This window comes from Anomaloglossus baeobatrachus, chromosome 9 (genome assembly GCF_048569485.1).
Source record: "Anomaloglossus baeobatrachus isolate aAnoBae1 chromosome 9, aAnoBae1.hap1, whole genome shotgun sequence".
In the NCBI taxonomy this organism is placed as follows: Eukaryota; Metazoa; Chordata; class Amphibia; order Anura; family Aromobatidae; genus Anomaloglossus; species Anomaloglossus baeobatrachus.
In genome coordinates, this window is record NC_134361.1 from 214,082,361 (window position 1) to 214,102,773 (window position 20,413).

The following is a 20,413-nucleotide window of genomic DNA, read 5'->3' on the forward strand; positions in this document are numbered from 1 at the left end:
CCGGTCAGCAAATACTGGGGCAATACTGGAACTGGGAACGGCTTTAATCATTCTAAAACTTTTTTCCTACATCTAAAATAAATGAAAATGAATCCCAGACAGCTCCTTTAAATATAATTGCACATGAACAGTTCTTAAGTGTTTAATTCTAGATAAATGCATTCTTACTGTGGTGCATTTACACAAAGTTTCCACTAGATGGTGCTGTAAACCTATAACAAAACATGTGACACCCCTGTTCTTCTATTTTATCACGTTTTCACTGGTGCCAATTTTTGTTTTTTGCTTTTTTATCTCCCTGATCCCCTCTGCCAAGAGTCATGAATTTTTTTTTTTATTTTCCAGTCATATCTAGAGTTGAGAGAGTACCTAAGGCTGCTTTCACACATCCGGTTTTTGCTGTGCGGCACAATACTGCGCTCTGCAGAAAAAACGCAACCGTTTTTTTTTGCCGCCGGTTGCGTTTTTTCCCCGCATAGACTTGCATTAGTGCCATATTGTGCCGCATGGCCTTGCGTTGCGTCTGTTTTTTGCCGAATGCAGCATATTTAGCCCATGCGGCAGCCGGATGGAACGTTGCCTGGCACGTTTTCTGGTGCGGCGAAAAAAACCGCATTGCGCCGGATCCGGCATGATACAGCGCGATTCACAGTGCAATCCTATGGACGCCGGATGCGGCGTCCTGCGGCAAAAACCCGCATCCGGCCGCCGGATGCGTTTTTTGCACTGCGCATGCTCAGTATCAAGCCGCATCCGTCAAAAAAAAAAAGGACGGGCCGCATGGAAAAACTTATGCAACGGATCCGTTTTTTTCGCCGCATCCATTGCATATGTGTTTGAGCCGAATTGTACCGCTCAGCACAAACCGGATGTGTGAAAGCAGCCTAACTATTCATACTCGCTATACTCACAATGATCATAATGAGTACTGTCTAATACTCACATATTTGTTCCGAATAGCGTGTCCAATGCAAGTCAGTGAGGAAAATCTCGCACTGTAACAAGTAACCCGAATGCCGTACTATTTGTACGAGTAGCCTTATGTTTGTTTTTTTTTGCAGGAAACCATTCATTCTACATTATCATTTACAGGAAATGAAAATAAAAATTCCAAGCGCCGGGATAAAAAAAATAAATAAAAAAAAAAAATATATATATATATATATATATATATATATATATAAGAAATCATACCAAAACATGACCATTTTAAATTTATTTTTTTTAAAAATTACTTTCTTTGAGCAATAAAAATTACCTACAGTTGAAACCAGAAGTTTACATACACTATCTAAAAAGAGCGAGAGAACGTGTTAAGACATTTTTATTACTTTCTGCAAAGTTAAAGTTTCAATCCATTTCATTAGTATTTGGTGGAATTGCCCTTATGCCAGCATCCCACGGTACGATATATCGGGCGATATGTCGGCGGGGTCATGTCGTAAGTGACGCACATCCGGCATCGTTTGATATATTGTAGCGTGTGACAGCTACGAGCGACGGTGAACGAGCAAAAATACTCACCTTATCGTTGCTCGTTGACACGTCGCTCATTTTCAAACAGTAGTTTTTTCTTCTGTGCGCCGGTTGTTAATCGTTCCCGGGCAGCACACATCGCTCCGTGTGATACCCAGGGAACGACAAACAGCTTTCCTGCGTCCCACCAGCAATGCGGAAGAAAGGAGGTGGACGGGATGTTACGTCCCGCTCATCTGCGCCCCTCCTCTGCTATTGGCCGGCCGCTGTGTGACGTCGTTGTGACACCGAATGTCCCTCCCCCTTCAGAAAGTGGATGTTCGCAGCCCATAGAGAGGTCGTCCGGGAGGCAAGTGCGTGTGACAGGGGGTTAACGACTTTGTGCGCCACGGGCAACTAATTGCCCGTGACGCACAAACGACGGGGGCGGGTACAATCGCTCGTGCGATCACACGATAGATTGTCCCGTGTGACGCCCGCATTACACTGTATGACTTGGCACACATTATGGATATCCTTCCACAACATTCTCAATAGTTGGTGGAATTTGGGCCGATTTCTCCTGACAGATCTGGTGTAGCTGAGCCATGTTTGGAGGTAGTCTTGCTCGCACCGGCCTTTCCAGCTTTGCCCTTCAATTTTCAATAGGATTGAGATCAGGGCATTGTGATGGCCACTCCAAAACATTGACTGTTATCCTTAAAAGGGTAGTTCACCCATATTTATTGTCTAGATCGATATTATATTGAGAAACAATGTTTCTCTCAAATACCTTGTGTTGGCAATAGTGCCTGTGAGGCTCTATTGCGGACCGCTGTTCCCCACTCCATGGCCCCGGGCTCCATGACCTCTGGGATCTGGGGACGTCACCTCAAGTTCCGGACAAGTCACATCCCTGCGGCCAGCCCCAGTCTTCCTGACTCACTGAGCTGTGGGCGGTGTTTCATCGCTTGTCACAGCACCTCTCCTGCTTGCAGCGTTCTGCTGTGAGGGAGGAGGCAGCAGATTGGCTGTGACGAGCGTTGAAACACCACCCACAGCCAACCACTCACGTACACTGCGGCCGGCCGCGGTGTCAGGAACTTGACGTGCTGTCACCAGATCCGAGGTCACGGAGCCCGGGGGTCACGGAGCGGGGAACAGCGGTCTGCAATAGCGCCTCTCACAGGCACTATTGCCAACATAAGGTATTTGAGAGAAACATTGTTTCTCAATATAATATCGATCTACACAATAAAAAATATGGGTGATCCACCCCTCTAAGTCACCTTGTAAACAGTTTGGCAGTAGCTTTGGGTCATTGTCCATTTGGAAGATCCATTTCCACCAAAGCATTAAGTTCCTGGCTGATGTCTTGAGATGTTGCTTCAATATTGCCACAATTTTCTTTCCTTATGACGCCATCTATTTTGTGACGTGCACCAGTCCCTCCTGCAGCAAAACAACCTCACAACATGATGCTGCCGCCCGTGTGTCACAGTTGGGATGAAGTTCTTAGGCTTAAAAGGCTTCTCCATTTTTCCGCCAAACGTAACAATGGTCATTATGGCCAAACAGTTCACTTTTAGTTTCATCAGACCACAGGACGTCTCCATAAATTAAGGTCTTTATTCCGGTCTGCATTTGCAAACATTAATCTGGCTTTATGGGTTTTTTTTTTGAGTAATGGCTTCTCCCTGGCTATATATATATATATATATATATATATATATATATATATATATATATATATATATATATATATATATATATATATATATATATATATATATATATATACATATACACATACACATATACACATACATACACACATACATACACAGTACTTGTTTCACTGCGGATAATGACACAATCTCACCAGCTTCCGCCGGCATCTTCACAAGGTCTTTTGCTTTTGTTCTTGGGTTGATCTGCACATCTCTGACCAAAGCACGTTCATCTCTGGTACACAGAACCCGTCTCCTTCCTAAGCGGTATGATGGCCGGGCATTCCCATCTTCTTTGTACTTGCGTATAATTGTTTGTACAGATGAATGAGGAACCTCCAGGTATCTGGAAATTGCACCCAAGGATGAATCAGACTTGTGCAAGTCCTCAATTCTCTTCCTGAGATCTTTGTTCATTTCCTTTGACCTTCCCATGATGCTACATAAATAGGCAGTGTGTTTCTGGTCTGCATTACAATACATCCACAGGTGTGTCTCTAATTAACTCAGATGTTGCCAATAAACCTATCAGAAGCTTCCAAAGACATGACATGATCATATGGGCTGTCCTATATTGTTTAAAAGTACAGTACTCTTAGTGTATGGAAACTTTTCACTGTGCAGAAAGTAATAAAAATGTCTGAAAATCTCTTTCTGGCATTTGGCAAATAGAAATAATTTTGGTTCCTAATTGACCAAAAACGTGAGGAAAAACCTGCAGATGTGTCTGTATAGAGAGCAGAGGGAAAAACCTGCAGATGTATAGGAGTCAAATAGAAATCCCTATTTCGAATAAACAAGTTTACTGTTGAAACTAGCATTGGATTAGATTGAACCAAATTTCCCCTCCTCCTATTTACATTAGTATTGTGTAAGGATAGAACACGTTACCTTCAGCACTTTTGACCGGACCCTCCTGAGGACCTGATCTCGCCCGTAGCACAGGAAGCTGTGTGTGTACACGCGGTAGGACTGGCCGTACAGTCGCAGGTTTACCACATTCTCAGGGTTGTCGATCTTGTCTGAGGTTTCGAAAGTCATTTGCGTGGATGCTCCACCAAGATCCATGGCTCCCAGCGTCCCCTTCCTGGGCTGGAACCAGTGTCCAATCCAGCTGTACTGTTGGATAAAGAATAGGAGAGATAAAATTAATTTTGAGGGTTATGTATTTGGGGGAGTCGAGATATTATGCACCTTTATGGAATACAGCACCGGCGGCTCTGACAGTGGTTGTTTCCCTTTAACTCTTCCAATATCATAGAAAACTAAACTGCTTACATAACTTTCTTGTACCTTCATGAAATGTTTGCACAAGAATGGAAATTTATTTTTGTTGTTAATACTTGATATTGGTTCCGCTATACATTTAGTGTCCTAACCGTGCAACCGACATATCAAAACAATTCTACAACCATGTTGTTCACACATGCAGACCCTCTATTCAGGCAATATACGTTTTCTGTATATATAAAATTACATACATAGCCCTTGACCCCCTTGTGATTGTGGAATATGGGGGGGGGGGGGTTGTTGTGAGGGTTCATATTTTAGGCGTGGTGCTCTGTCCATTCGGTGTACATTGTCCTGTTAGGCTAGGTTAATCACCCCCTGCCAGGCTTTTGTCCCAAAGTCTGGGGGAGGGTGGCCTGGGATCCACCTAAACTCTCTGCTTACCTGGGGGATTATTCAGACTGTCTGAAAACTTCAAGAGACAAGCAGGAAGATTAATCCTCTGGGGCGAAGCTGCGAGTACAGGTAGCACCCCAGAGAGCCGTTAAGAAACCATGATTTCCCTGGAAAAGGACTGCTGGGGGATTGTGAGTCATCCCCGGAACATTTATCCCTTTACTGGACGATTTTACCCTCTGTGTGGTGGATTATTTTATGGATCTTCTTATTTGCATGGAATAGATATTCTTTGGATTGCTCATCCATCTCTCACTCTGTTGATTGTGTGATACTGAGAAGGACCCCATGACACCCCATGATCCCAGGGTCACATGTACTAATCACTCAAAGGAAATTATGGAGTCTCCCGTTTTGAGACCTCTTTAGGTTTTTTTTTTTAAACACTGTTTACTTGCTGAGGGTAGTATACAGGTTACAACCTGTCGGCCGGGTTTCTGCAGTTTTTCACATGACATATTAAATAATTAGAAACTTGACACCGGTAAATAAATCCGATTGACTAGTCAGAGTACAAAGATTTGGCATTCTACGTAGATTGAAAGGAGCTTAGAATTCAGAGGTTATATAGAATCTGAAAAACAAGTTATACTAACTTCCATACAAAAATAGTAGAGATTACAACTTATTAAAAGGGTTAGTCCCAGATAAATTATCCCTTAGACACAGTTGTGATGATGGGATATGGTGGGTTGTGTATGGTCAGATGTTGGGAGTGTTGCCTTGTGTGTACATTGTCTTGTCTGTAGGTTAATCTTCCCCTGCAGTGCTTCTGTCCCTAGCTCTGGGTTAGGGGCTCCTGGAATCCACCCAACCTCTCTGCTTACATGGAGATTATTCAGTCAGTCTGAGGACAAGAGAAAAACAGGAATATTTATCCTCTGTGGGTGAAGCTAAGCTATGGTCCGCATTACTGGACTACTTTACCCCTCTGTGGTGGATGATTTTATGGACCTTCTGATTTGCATGGAATAAAAGGTTCTTTGGATTGTTCACCCATCTCCCGCTCTGTTGATTGTGTAATATTGGAGAAGGACCCTGTGATAACTGGTGGCAGCAGTGGGATAAATGTCCAAGTCTCTCTGGGGTGTAGACCATAGCCCCAGCTTCACCCACTGAGGATAAATCTTCCTGCTTGTCTCTTGTCCTCAGACTGACTGAATAATCTCCCAGGTAAGCAAAGAAGTTGGGTGGATTCCACAGCCCCCCTCTACCAGACCTAGGGACAGAAGCAGAAGGGGGTGATTAACCTGCAGACAGGACAATGTACACACAAGGCAATACTCCCAGCATCCAAACATACACAACCCACCATATCACACACAGAATAGAGGAAAACTTAGTGATCACTGGGACCCGCAATAATCCTTAGATTAAGAAAGGGGTCTGTAGCCTTGTTCTGCAAAAAGAGTAGGTGCAAATGCTTGGCCTCTGCTCCATTCATTGTTAAAAGGGACTGCCTGCCAGGTTCAATTAATCAGCCATATCCAGCAGCCCCGTACACACAGGTTAAGCATGTGCAAATATATATTATACATACACACACACACACACACACACATATACATATATATTATATATTATATATACACACACATACATACATACATACATACATACATGTGTGTGTGTGTGTATATGTATGTATATATATATATATATATATATATATATATATATATATATATATATATATATATATATATATATATATATATATATATATATATATATGTATATGTGTGTAATTTTAGTACAGACCAAAAGTTTGGACACCTTCTCATCTCTAGAACAACGGTTAAGAGGAGACTTTGTGCAGCGGCATTCATGGTAAAATAGCTGCTAGGAAACCCCTGCTAAGGACAGGCAACAAGCAGAAGAGAGACTTGTTTGGGCTAAAGAACACAAGGAATGGACATTGGACCAGTGGAAATCTGTGCTTTGGTCTGAGGAGACCAAATTTGAGATCTTTGGATCCAACCACCGTGTTTTTGTGTGACGCAGAAAAGGTGAACGGATGGACTCTACATGGCTGGTTCCCACCATGAAGCATGGAGGAGGAGGTGTGATGGTGTGGGGGTGGTTTGCTGGTGACACTATTGGGGATTTATTCAAAATTGAAGGCATACAGAACCAGCATGGCTACCACAGCATCTTGCAGTGGCGTGCTATTCCATCCGGTTTGTATTTAGTTGGACCATCATTTATTTTTCAACAGGACAATGACCCCAACCACACCTCCAGGCTGTGTAAGGGCTATTTAACTAAGAAGGAGAATGATGGGGTGCTACGCCAGATGACCTGGTCTCCACAGTCACCAGACCTGAACCCAATCGAGATTGTTTGGGATGAGCTGGACCGCAGAGTGAAGGCAAAAGGGCCAACAAGTGCTAAGCATCTCTGGGAACTCCTTCAAGACTGTTGGAAGACCATTTTTGGTGACTACCTCTTGAAGCTCATCAAGAGAATGCCAAGAGTGTGCAAATCAGTACCCAAAGCAAAAAGGTGGCTACTTTGAAGAACCTAGAATAGAAGACATATTTTCAGTTGTTTCACACTTTAAGTATTTCATTCCACATGTGATAATTCATAGTTTTGATGCCTTCAAATCAACTATAAAATAGAGCAAACGTATCAAAAACTAAATCAACCAGTAGGGGAGAGAATGCGGCTCGCTGACTGCAGTCTTAGACAGGACAACTTGGATATTTACACCTGGCATTTACCTTTATTGTAGTGGTTTGTTTGCATTAGATTTCATTATTCATTAGAACGTGACCAACCTGCAAATGTCACCAGATCAGACCTCCCAGGCTCATTAGGCTGTACCGGTGAATCGAGATACACCGGAAACGGGTGAGGTGCCCTATTTACATCCTGCCATCAGCCACAAAAAAAAAAAAAAACCCTGCCTCATCTCTTTTCAAGCCAATAATTCTCCAATAATGTTTTATCTTCAGTCTCCAAAACTTGGCATCTAGACTGAATATTGTCTTTTCTTTGGTAACAGGCTCGAGGCAATGAATAGCTGCTGCTGTAAAGTTAGAACACTTGGCAAACACTCCTTTGCATGATCAAAACTGCTTGCGTCATACTAATCCTATCAAACAAAACAATTTCACCAAATTATCTGTACTTCACTATATATGAATAGAATGTAACTTGGAGAAAACTAGCCAACCCCTTTAAATGTACAAGTGCTACTTTCCTCACAAACTGACCCATACTGCTTTCCATATAATTGCATCTGATGGAGCAGCATGTAACCAAACAATCAGTCTCCTCCAATAGATTAGCAGATTTCCTACATGACCTGTTTTTCTATATAAAAAGTTAGGAAACTGCTTTTTTTGCGGCCCCAAGCCAGATTCCCAGAGACCACAGTACTGGGGCCGGTGATCACAGTGCTCATGCAGGCAAAGAATCACCCGCCGACCCTTTAATTGCTCCAGACAAAGTCCTCATGATGGCCAGTGCCAGGATGAACTTTGTGGATGGTCTCCGTGCGCTCTGGTCCCACTGACAACGAACTAGGACAGCAGCTCCATCCCCTCTGCTATGTATATGCTTCAGTAGAAGTGTCTCCTATGTGATGTGGATACATAGCAGTCAATGTGTCTCCTATGTGGTGGTAATAATAAATACATACATACATACACACAGCAGGCTCAGTATCTCCTATGTGATGTATATATACATACACCAGTCTCAGTGTCTCCTATGTGATGTGTATATACAGCAGTCTCAGGGTCTCCTATATGATGTGTATATACAGAAGTCTCAGTGTCACCTATATATGGAGAGAAGGTATGCACACCAGTGACTATGCAAGGGGAATACATGTAATAGCAGAAACTGCTGTGTGAATACTGGCCTGAAAAATACAATAGCTACATGCAAAAATGAAAAAAAAAATAAAATGAGAGTGGAATCTGCATTACTGCCAAATTCTTTATTTGTTAGTAGTCTTTCGTTTGTGAACCTGACCCCACCCATACCTTGTCGGTCCACATTATACATATATAGCCTGGGTCTCAGCTTCCCATACACAGTAAGTTTTTTTTAACTGCATGAGAGGACACACATTAGCTAGGGACCCCAAAAACAAGAGAATACCGTGAAGAGGTTTTGGGGCTCTGTTGCATTGATCAATTCAATAGCTAATTTTCTCTTTATTCATATTTCATGGCAGTAATGCAGATTCCACTCATTTTTTCATGTAGCTATTGTATTTTTCAGGCCAGTATTCACACAGCAGTTGTTGCTATTACATGTATTCCCCTTGCATAGTCACTGGTGTGCATACCTTCTCTCCATATAGTGATTTTGTTTAGGTTTTTGCACCTAGTTCAGACTTAGAATGGTGTTCCAAATGTTATTTCTTTACTTATCAGTGTCACCTATGCGATGTGTATATGCAGCAGTCTCACTGTCACCTATGCGATGTGTATATGCAGCAGTCTCACTGTCACCTATGCGATGTGTATATACAGCAGTCTCACTGTCACCTATGCGATGTGTATATGCAGCAGTCTCACTGTCACCTATGCGATGTGTATATGCAGCAGTCTCACTGTCACCTATGCGATGTGTATATACAGCAGTCTCACTGTCACCTATGCGATGTGTATATACAGCAGTCTCACTGTCACCTATGCGATGTGTATATACAGCAGTCTCACTGTCACCTATGCGATGTGTATATACAGCAGTCTCACTGTCACCTATGCGATGTGTATATACAGCAGTCTCACTGTCACCTATGCGATGTGTATATACAGCAGTCTCACTGTCACCTATGCGATGTGTATATACAGCAGTCTCACTGTCACCTATGCGATGTGTATATACAGCAGTCTCACTGTCACCTATGCGATGTGTATATGCAGCAGTCTCACTGTCACCTATGCGATGTGTATATACAGCAGTCTCACTGTCACCTATGCGATGTGTATATACAGCAGTCTCACTGTCACCTATGCGATGTGTATATACAGCAGTCTCACTGTCACCTATGTGATGTGTATATACAGCAGTCTCACTGTCACCTATGTGATGTGTATATACAGCAGTCTCACTGTCACCTATGTGATGTGTATATACAGCAGTTTCGGTGTTGACTATGATGTATGTACTTCAGACCTCCGACTACTTAAGATCTATAAACACCACGTGAGCTGTACGTTTCCCGCTGTGAGGAGATATATACTATAAAATGCTTCTGTGTTCACAATTTACCGCTGCAAGTTCTGGACACTGAAGAGTGACAGCGCTCCAAACCAGCGCAAATCTGGAAAAGCAGCTGCGAGTAGCAACATCTACAAAATCACCTAACATCACAGCCTCACTAACAGAAGCAGCTTGAGCCATCACATTAGGAGTGAGTTAAAGGTTTGACCAAATAAAACCGTATAAATTTCAAGTTGATAAGCCCCCAAATGATTGTATAAATCTCCAAATGGCCTTTAAAGAAAAAAGCTCCCCACCCCTGTTGGTTTAGACACATGCTCCTTCATCAGTAGCCATTATCTAAAGTGCTTGTAAATAATTTGAGGGAAAAACTGCACCAACAAGAGAAAGTGATCCTTTAAAAAATGTCAGGTACACAATCAAAGACCTACACAAGAACTGTAGAAAGCTGGCACGAAACGTCACATTGTCACATGCCAGACACTGTATCTGCTCCCTGTACTAGTGCATACCTTGATGAAATTCTCCATAAGGTAATTGGCCGTTACCCAGCCAAACACCCCTTCATCTTGACCCGACAGAATCTTGGCCCCTCGAAAGTCAAAAGGAAAGGACTTCAATGTGTCGCTCACAGCTTCCAGCACATTGTTAGAGGCGCTACGATTGGTCCAACTGTGAATACAAAAGGAACAGCAAGCTCAGATCTGTCACAGTTTTACTTGATTCTACATGATGGTGCCACAAAGCGTAACAATATACAATTATGACCAATTTTAGCAAATTGCCATGTGACCTTTGTACCATTATAGTAGTTATATTCTTGTACATAGGGGGCAGTATTTTAGTAGATACAGTATATTCTATATAGGAGCAGTATTATAGCAGTCATTCTTGTACATAGAGGCAGTATTATAGTAGTTATATTCTTCTACATAGGGGGCAGTATTATAGTAGTTATATTCTTGTACATAGGGGGCAGTATTATAGTAGTTATATTACTGTACATAGGGGCAGTATTATAGTAGTTATATTCCTGTACATAGGGGCAGTATTATAGTAGTTATATTCCTGTACATAGGGGCAGTATTATAGTAGTTATATTCTTGTACATAGGGGCAGTATTATAGTAGTTATATTCTTGTACATAGGGGGCAGTATTATAGTAGTTATATTCTTGTATATAGGAGCAGTATTATAGTAGTTATATTCCTGTACATAGGGGCAGTATTATAGTAGTTATATTCTTGTACATAGGGGCAGTATTATAGTAGTTATATTCTTGTACATAGGGGGCAGTATTATAGTAGTTATATTCTTGTACATAAACCTAGTTAATGAGGCATCTTTCATAAATTATCCAACTTACAAAGACAGTTTTCAAAAAGTAATGAATATTAAAACATTAGAAGCATCTCCTATCGTCTTCTTTGGAGAAGGAAATGCAGACATCCCATTCTTCTGACTCTTGACCGCTGCAGGCAATCACAGGTCATCACTTCCTATCCAGATGGAAGCGACCATTGTGGCCTACGCTATTATTATCTTATCTATAAGTGGAATTGTCCCTTTAACTTGAAAAATATCCTCTCCTTTTTCATGACGATGTGAATGTCTTTGGGGACTGGTGTTGCCCTTTAATAAGTTCACATTTGGTCATGTGTAACCTTAGGAAATCAGGAGAATAATGTGATATTTTGGCAACCTTTTCTTCCGATGTAGCCCAAGACCAGGGTGTGCCCGATTCAACATCCACCCAAGTATGCAGCTTTGTAGGAGGGGGAATTTATCCTAATGCTTAGATCGTTAGATTAAGTTTATATTTCGGGAATGGTTGGTGCGCAAGTCAACATCTCACTCCTGGAGTTCGCAGGATTTCAGCATGGGTGGTCTTTGTAGCAGATGTCTTCCTACACTGAGCAGAATGTGATCAGATAAGCCCTGAGCCAGAGAAATTACTAGTGTCGCCACTCAAAGTAAAAAGGTATTAATGCATTTATACAATGGACATGTATAATTCATAAAGAATTAAGACTCGGGCGTCTTCCGGTACATACTCGAGCAGTCTCATCCCCGCCGTGGCTCCCAAGTACAGGGGAGTGATGGAGTGTCGACTGGAGGGAATATCGTTCACCGCCTGCTGCAGACAGGTCTCCAGACTCTTTCCTGCTTTCGGTGGATTCTGCCAATAGCTGGATATCCCGGGACCTAAGAACAGTCACATGTCAAATCCACTGTAGGGAACAATAGTTACTTTATGGCAATCACATTCTTGTACAATGAAAACATGAGCGCAGGAAAACATATGCATGAAGATATGATCACCATATGTTTCCACTTATTTTTTGTTATATCCAAAATGCCTTTAATAATGTACCATGAAGTACACAGTTTAAAGCTACGTCTTTCCAAACGTTTACAGTCATTTCAGTCCAAATAGATCAAAACATTCATTTTTAGAGCCACAAAAAAGGATCAGTCCTTGTCCCAGGTATAACAGGTGGAACGGCTATCTAACAGATTAATTTTGGTACAGACTAAAGACAAATAGTCATGATCTCATGTAAAGTAATACTTGGAGGATAGCCTGGGAGAAGCTTTTACTCACCATGTACATCACACATGCTGTGCTGGCTCACAATCCCAGTGTCATTTTCTTTATCTGCCGGCCACTTGTAAATAAATAGTGCGGTGTGGGAAGAACCGGCGTCCAACACAATACCATACTGTGGGAGAAAAGAGGTAGTAATAAGTAGGATAAATAAAGCATAGGGAGCAGTATTATAGTAGTTATATTCTTGTTCATAGGAGCAGTATTATAGTAGTCATATTCTTGTACATAGGGGGCAGTATTCTAGTAGCTATATTCTTGTACATAGGGGACAGTATTATAGTAGTTATATTCGTGTACATTCTTGCAGTATTATAGTATAGTAGTTATATTCCTGTACATAGGGGGCAGTATTATAGTAAATACAATGCCTTGCAAAAGTATTCGGCCCCCTTGAATTTTTCAACCTTTTCCCACATTTCAGGCTTCAAAAAACAGATAAAATGTTAATGTTCTGGTGAAGAATCAACAAGTGGGACACAATTGGGAAGTTGAACGAAATTATTTGCTTATTTTAAACTTTTTTTAAATAAATAACTGAAAACTGGGGCGTGCAATATTATTCATCCCCTTTACTTTCTGTGCAGAAAACTCACTCCAGAAGTTGATTGAGGATCTCTAAACGATCCAATGTTGTCCTAAATGACTGATGATGATAAATATAATCCCCTGTGTGTAATCAAGTCTCCGTATAAATGCCCCTGCTCTGTGACAGTCTTAGTGTTCTGTGTAAAGCGCAGAGAGCATCATGAAGACCAAAGAACACAACAGGCAGGTCCAGGATACTGTTGTGGAGAAGTTTAAAGCTGGATTTGGTTACAAAAAGATTTCCAAAACTTTAAACATCCCAAAGGAGCACTGTGCAAGCGATCATATAGAAATGGAAGGAGGATCATACCACTGCAAATCTACCAAGACCCGGCCGTCCATCCAAACTATCATCTCACACAAGGAGAAGACTGATCAGAGATGCAGCCAAGAGGCCCATGATCCCTCTGGATGATCTGCAGAGATCTACAGCTGAGGTGGGAGAGTCTGTCCATAGGACAACAATCAGTCGTACACTGCACAAATCTGGCCTTTATGGAAGAGTGGCAAGAAGAAAGCCATTTCTCAAAGATATCCATAAAAAGTGTCATTTAAAGTTGCCACAAGCCGCCTGGAGACACCAAACATGTGGAATTTAGATATGTATCTGAATTGGTGACTACTGATTGTACATGTATAATGCAAATTTTTCTAGCATCTATATATACGTGGGATCCCTATTTCTTTAAAATTGCTATGTATATATGCTGTCTTCTTGAATGCCCTCTTGTCATCCTAAAAGCTGAGATTTTTTAAGTTCCCTGTGTATCTCAGTGCGGTTGCATTTACATCTATATGTGCGTGGGGATCCCTATCTTTATAATTGCTATGTATCTATACTGTATCCTGTATCTCAGCATGACCGCATCTGCATTTATGTGTGTAGGATCCCCTATTTTTAAGATCATTGTGTATATATGCGGCCTTCCTGAATGCCCCTATGTCACTTTAAAAGCTGTGGATTCTTAAAGTTCCCTGTGTATCTCAGTGCGGCTGTGCCTTATGTCATTTTACAAGCTGTGGACGCTCTAAGTACTTTTTGTATCTCAGTGCGGCTGCGTCTCATATTGCTGTATACACGCCCATCCTTGATCATGTGAACGCGTGAGCTCACGATGAGGAAGGCGGTGCCCAGTACTGTGAAGGGCTTTCCCTTCACATTACGTAGCTGGGGCATGCGCATTGGTGGCGCTGACGGCGCAAGCGCTGTGGAGATTGTGGTGACGTCAAATGGGGGAGGACGGGGATTTCTCCTCAGCCGTTTGGTTAAGCTAGGGCTATTTAAGGCAGCGGGGAATATGCAGCTCCATGACGCCTGGAGGACAGGAGCATGTCATCAAGACAGTATTGACTGGAGTGCTGCTGATCTGTTCGTGTGGCGCCATGGACCTGCATATCCCTTATTATACTATCTGACAAGTGAGTTATCTATGTATTTTGCTACCGGTTTGATGGAATTTTGTGCACCTGTTGTATTGTTATGTCTGTCGGTCTTTGTATGTCCTATGAGAAGCTGATAAGACTATACTTACCTTTCCAGCCTCCTGATGAACCACATGCCCTTGTGGGGAAACGCGTCGAGGTGGAGACGTCTTTAATTGATAGGAAATGGTTGGCGGTTCACTATATTGACAAAGGACCTTTTTTCCAACGCCTCGTGTGGATATTCCTGGATGAATATTTATGACTGTGACCACAGAATCAGCACTAACGTGCCAGCACAGCCATATTGGGAGCTACCGAGTTAAGTTTGGCTTACACATTCTATGTCCTTTTGTGAACCAGCAATTGGCTATATATGTTTTAAATTGTATCAATTTGTCTTCTAAATTTCATTGTGAACCCTGTTCTTGATATTCAAGATCAGGGGTTGCCATTTAGGTGGCTTAAGACAATTGATCTTTGTAATGTCAGTATGCACAAAGTGGTGTGATGTATAAATTTTCTACTTGAATAAAAATTAAAATTATTTTCATATAATTGGGGATTACTATACGTTTAAATAGACTATTGTTATCCCCAGGGCCTTAGAGCTAAATAACCTTGAAGAAGGTGCCCTGATCAGATGAAACAAAAAAAAATATAAATATATATATATATATATATATATATATATATATATTATATTATATTATATTATATTATATTATATTATATTATATTATATTATATTATATTATATTATATTATATTATATTATATTATATTATATTATATTATATTATATTATATTATATTATATTATATTATATTATATTATATTATATTATATTATATTATATTATATTATATTATATTATATTATATTATATTATATTATATTATATTATATTATATTATATTATATTATATTATATATATATATATATATATATATATATATATATATATATATATATATATATATATATATATATATATATATATATATATATATATATATATATATATATATATACACACATATATATATACATACATACACAATTTGGGCACAATGCCAAACAATATGTTTGGCGTAAAAGCAACACAGTTCATCACCCTGAACACACCATCCCCACTGTCAAACATGGTGGTGGCAGCATCATGGTTTGGGCCTCCTTTTCTTCAGCAGGGACAGGGAAGATGGTTAAAATTGATGGGAAGATGCATGGAGCCAAATACAGGACCATTCTTGAAGAAAACCTGTTGGAGACTGCAAAAGACCTGAGACTGGGACGGAGATTTGTCTTCCAACAAGACAATGATCCCAAACATAAAGAAAAATCTACAATGGAATGGTTCACAAATAGACGTATCCAGGTGTTAGAATGGCCAAGTCACAGTCCAGACCTGAACCCAATCGAGAATCTGTGGAAAGAGCTGATAACTGCTGTTCACAAACGCCTCCATCCAACCCAGCTCCAGCTGTTTACAAAGGAAGAATGGGCGAGAATTTCACTCTCTCCATGTGCAAAACTGATATACATACCCCAAGAGATTTGTGCTGTAATCGCAGGAAAAGGGGGCGCTACAAAGTATTAACTTAAAGGGGATGAATAATATTGCACGCCCCAATTTTCAGTTTATTCTTTTTTACAAAAATTTAAAATAAGCAATAAATTTCCTTCACCTTCACAATTGTGTCCACTTGTTGATTCTTCACCTGAACATTAACATTTTTATCTTTATGTTTGAAGCCTGAAATGTGGGAAAAGGTTGAAAAATTCAAAGGGGCTCAATACTTTTGCAAGGCACTGTATATGCTTGTATATATGAGTAGTATTGTAGTAGTTATATTCTTGTACATAGGGGCAGTATATTATTGTGGTAGATCATGTCACCCCCTGAAGACACTAGAAAACAAAACACTTTCTTACTATGTAGATTACATTGGTTACTTTTAGTTCTCTCCAGTGCACGTTGCATTAAAAAGAGTAAAGGGGGCTTTACACGGTAGCGATATCGCTAGCAATTTGTAGCGATAGTGAGCGTGTAAGTACCCGCCCCCGTCGCGCATGCGATTGTTTGTGATCGCTGCCGTAGCGAACATTATCGCTACGGTAGCGTCACACGTACTTACCTGGTCGGCGTCGTCGCGGTGACTGCCGAACAATCCCTCCTTCAAGGCGGAGGGACGTTCGGTATCACAGCGACGTCACCGCTACGTCACTAAGCGGCCGGCCAATCAAAGCGAAGGGGCGGAGATGAACAGGACGTAACATCCCGCCCACCTCCTTCCTGCCGCATTGTGGCCGGCGGCAGGTAAGGAGACATTCCTCGCTCCTGCGGTGTCACACATAGCGATGTGTGCTGCCGCATGAGCGATGAACCACCTGGATAAACAACCCTTACCGATTTTTGAGTTTGGGACGACCTCTCCATGGTGAACGATTTTCACCATTTTTGATTTTGCTTAAGGTCGCTGGTAAGTATTACACGCTGCGATATCGTTAATGACGCCGGATGTGCGTCACTAACAACTTGACCCCGACGACAAAACATTTAACGATATCGTAGCGTGTAAAGCCCCCTTAAACCTTTAAAAAAGAGAACCAACCACGAGGATTTTCCCCATATAAAGTGCAGGCAGTGCCATACTAGCACTAGCATGGTGACTCCAATCATAAACATCAAATCTGATAAGTGATGGTGATTGCAGAAAAAAAAAAAAAAAAAAGTTGATAAAAAGGTCCAGAGATTGGTGCATGTAAATTCCTACTCTGGCTCCATCTGAATTAGTCCTTTTTTTCAAATTTCACGCTGCACCACCATTGCCGTTGTTGCGAACAAAGCGCACGTGCTGCAGTAATGAGGTCTGGCACCTGAGTTAGCGCATGCCTCGATCTCCGGTGCCATTTTATTGAAGACACTGGAGAAGACTATGAGAAACATCGGTGTATAAGCAGATATTTTTTCTTCCTTCCATCTGCACATGCACTGATGCTGCTCAATAGTTTTCTCCACAGGGTCTTCAATAAAATGTCGCCAGAGATCACGGTATGCGCTGACTTCATGTCACGGCTGGGAATAGAGGCTATGCCGGCCGTAAAGAACAACACACAGGCCATTACTGTCGCACCACAGGAGGTTGTTGTTTTCTCATTGAGTTTAGCCATTTAGTTTCTAGTTAGTTGTATTCAGTTTGGACTAAAACTGGGTTCACACATAGCAACAGCGACGTCGCCGTTACGTCACCATTTTCTGTGACGTAACAGCGATCTTTTAAGTTGCTGTTATGATTGCTGCTTAGCTGTCAAACACAGCAGCGATCATAACGACACGCGTCGCTGTGGAAGCGATGCTGCGCTTGGTAACTAAGGTAAATATCGGGTAACCAACCAAAGTGCTTCTCTGGTTACCCGATATTTACCTTGGTTACAAGCGCACACCGCTTCGCGCTGGCTCCCTGCACTCATAGCCACAGTACACATCGGGTTAATAAGCAAACCTTTGCTTATTTCCCGATGTGTACTCTGGCTTTGTGCAGGGAGCCGGCAGCACAGGCAGCATGAGACCGGCGGACGCTGTAACTAAAGTAAATATTGGGTAACCAAGGAAAGGGCTTCCCTTGGTTACCCGATGTGTACCTTAGTTACAGCTTACCGCAGGCTGACAGACGCCGGCTCCCTGCATCCTGCTCGCTTCAGTTCGGCGCTCCCTCGCTGTCACACACAGCGATGTGTGCTTCACAGTGGGAGAGCAACGAGCAAAAAATGAAGCAGAACATTCAGCAACGACCGGCGACCTCACAGCAGGGGCCGGGTCGTTGCTGGATGTCACACACAGCGACGTCGCTGCTACGTCACAGAAAATGGTGACGTAGCAGCGACGTCGTTGTTGCTATGTGTGAACCCAGCTTAAGGGTCATTTTCCCTCTTTCGGGACTTCGGGGGGGGGGGGGGGGAGCTCGAAATTTCTGGGACTTCTAGTGCTAAAGGTGGACACAAGGGAAAAACAACAGCTATCACCAGAGCCCTGGTAAATAGCGAATTATCTGAGCTGCAGCAACTACAGGAGTCTGGAGCAACAGAGCACCACAACTTCTCTACAGCTCAGTCAGGAACAAAATATAAACCGCACCCAAAATATCCCCAGAGTGAGGTTTATATAAGAAGTCAGAGGCTGGCAACAAAGAGGAAAAACTGACAGACTCCCAGGGTCCTAGAGTCCGCTGCTGCAGAAACAGGGAACTGCCAATCTATGGGATTTTCTTACACTTGCTGCTACAGGGTTGTCAGCCAGCCTTGACACATCTGTGACACTTCGGTGCCATTTTAATGACGATATCGTTACTCTAGCAATGGGCCACAAATAGCAGCGCAAAATTTTAAAACTAAGGGGCAAGCCAGGACTCCGGAGTAGGAATTTGCGCAGAAAACCCGACCCACAAAAGGCCCACACCACTGCACACGTCAGAATGCACCAAATTTTGGACCTTTAGCACTTTTTTTTTTATATCTTTATTGAGAATTTAAAAAAAAAAACAAAAAAAAACAACAAACATTAAAAACAATAGGGTTAGCATTCCCAACAAAGTGAAGGTATGATTTTAATCACCATGCTTGTGCCAGTATGTCACTGCCTGCCCTTTATATGGGAAAATCCTGATGGTTGGTTCCCTTTAACATTTGGGGCCAGGTCCTGAGACCACCACCAAAATGCCTTTAAGGCCTCTTTCACACGTCCGTGTCTCCGGTACGTGTTTGGTCCGTTTCCTCACGTACCGGAGACACGGGCACACGTAGACACATTAAAATCAATTGTGTGTTCTGCCATGAACCGTGTGGAGCATACGTGTGTCCATGTGCTCCACAAGTCAACATGTCCGTTTTTCTCCGGCATCACGGGTGTCACATGGAACGCAAAACGGACCACACGGAGGTGTTCTGTGTGACACGTGCCGGACAAAACACAGGTGTCTGAAGACAAAAAAACAAAAAAAAAAAAACAAAAAAAAAAAAAACACACCACACAACTTTACTCACCTTCTCCAGCCCACCTGTCTCTGCCGCTGCCGTCACTTGCTTCCGACCCCCGCTCATTACATATTCACTTCACTCCGGGCCGGAAGCAGCAGCAGCGGGGAGTCGGCAGAACCGAAGACCGAATATCAGCACCACGGACAGCGAAGCCAGGGACAGGTGAGCAGAAAGTTCTTGTTCTCCGCGTGTTATCACGGCGAACACACGGAGAACACACGTGCCATAAACACGACTCACGCAGGGCAATACGCACCTTTGACACGTACGTGAAAAACATGCGTGGTTTTCACGAACGTGTGAAAGAGGCCTAAGAGGGGTGCACGGCTCTTGTCTGAGCATAGAGATATAGGAGTGTACAAATTAATAGAAAGCATAGGATGCCTAGCCAACGTTTTATGCTCGGCTTTATGTGTATGCTCGAGCCATGTACTCCTGTTACCTGAGCTGTGCACCTCTCGGGGGGGTGCAGATTATTGAGCGATTGTACAAAAATCATCTCATGACATTAATTTTAACCAAGCAGATTTCAGCTTATGAAGCTAGGAATATTCAGCGACAGCAATGACAAAATGATTGCCTGTTATCCAAGAAACTGAAGTGACTAAGAGCCATCTGCTCAGAATTTATTTGTCCCAACTTGTTAAATTAACGCAAAAGAAATTATAATTGGCCACAGCACATATAACATTCCA

General features: G+C 42.1%; 2 protein-coding genes across 2 annotated transcripts in view; one reads left to right on the forward strand and one right to left on the reverse strand.

Moving 5' to 3' along the window:
• The window catches only part of LOC142251535 (epithelial sodium channel subunit beta-like), a 176,473-nt gene that overhangs the window by 45,646 nt on the left and 110,414 nt on the right, over window positions 1-20,413 (forward strand). The window lies entirely within an intron of this gene.
• ENTPD2 (ectonucleoside triphosphate diphosphohydrolase 2) overlaps window positions 1-20,413 on the reverse strand; it is a 62,991-nt gene that overhangs the window by 11,235 nt on the left and 31,343 nt on the right. Inside the window, exons 2-5 of the mRNA XM_075324427.1 lie at window positions 12,667-12,784; window positions 12,116-12,266; window positions 10,574-10,733; window positions 4,077-4,304 (exon numbers count right to left, since the gene is read on the reverse strand). Of these exons, the coding sequence (XP_075180542.1) occupies window positions 4,077-4,304; window positions 10,574-10,733; window positions 12,116-12,266; window positions 12,667-12,784 (657 nt within the window). The remainder of the gene's footprint in view (window positions 1-4,076; window positions 4,305-10,573; window positions 10,734-12,115; window positions 12,267-12,666; window positions 12,785-20,413) is intronic.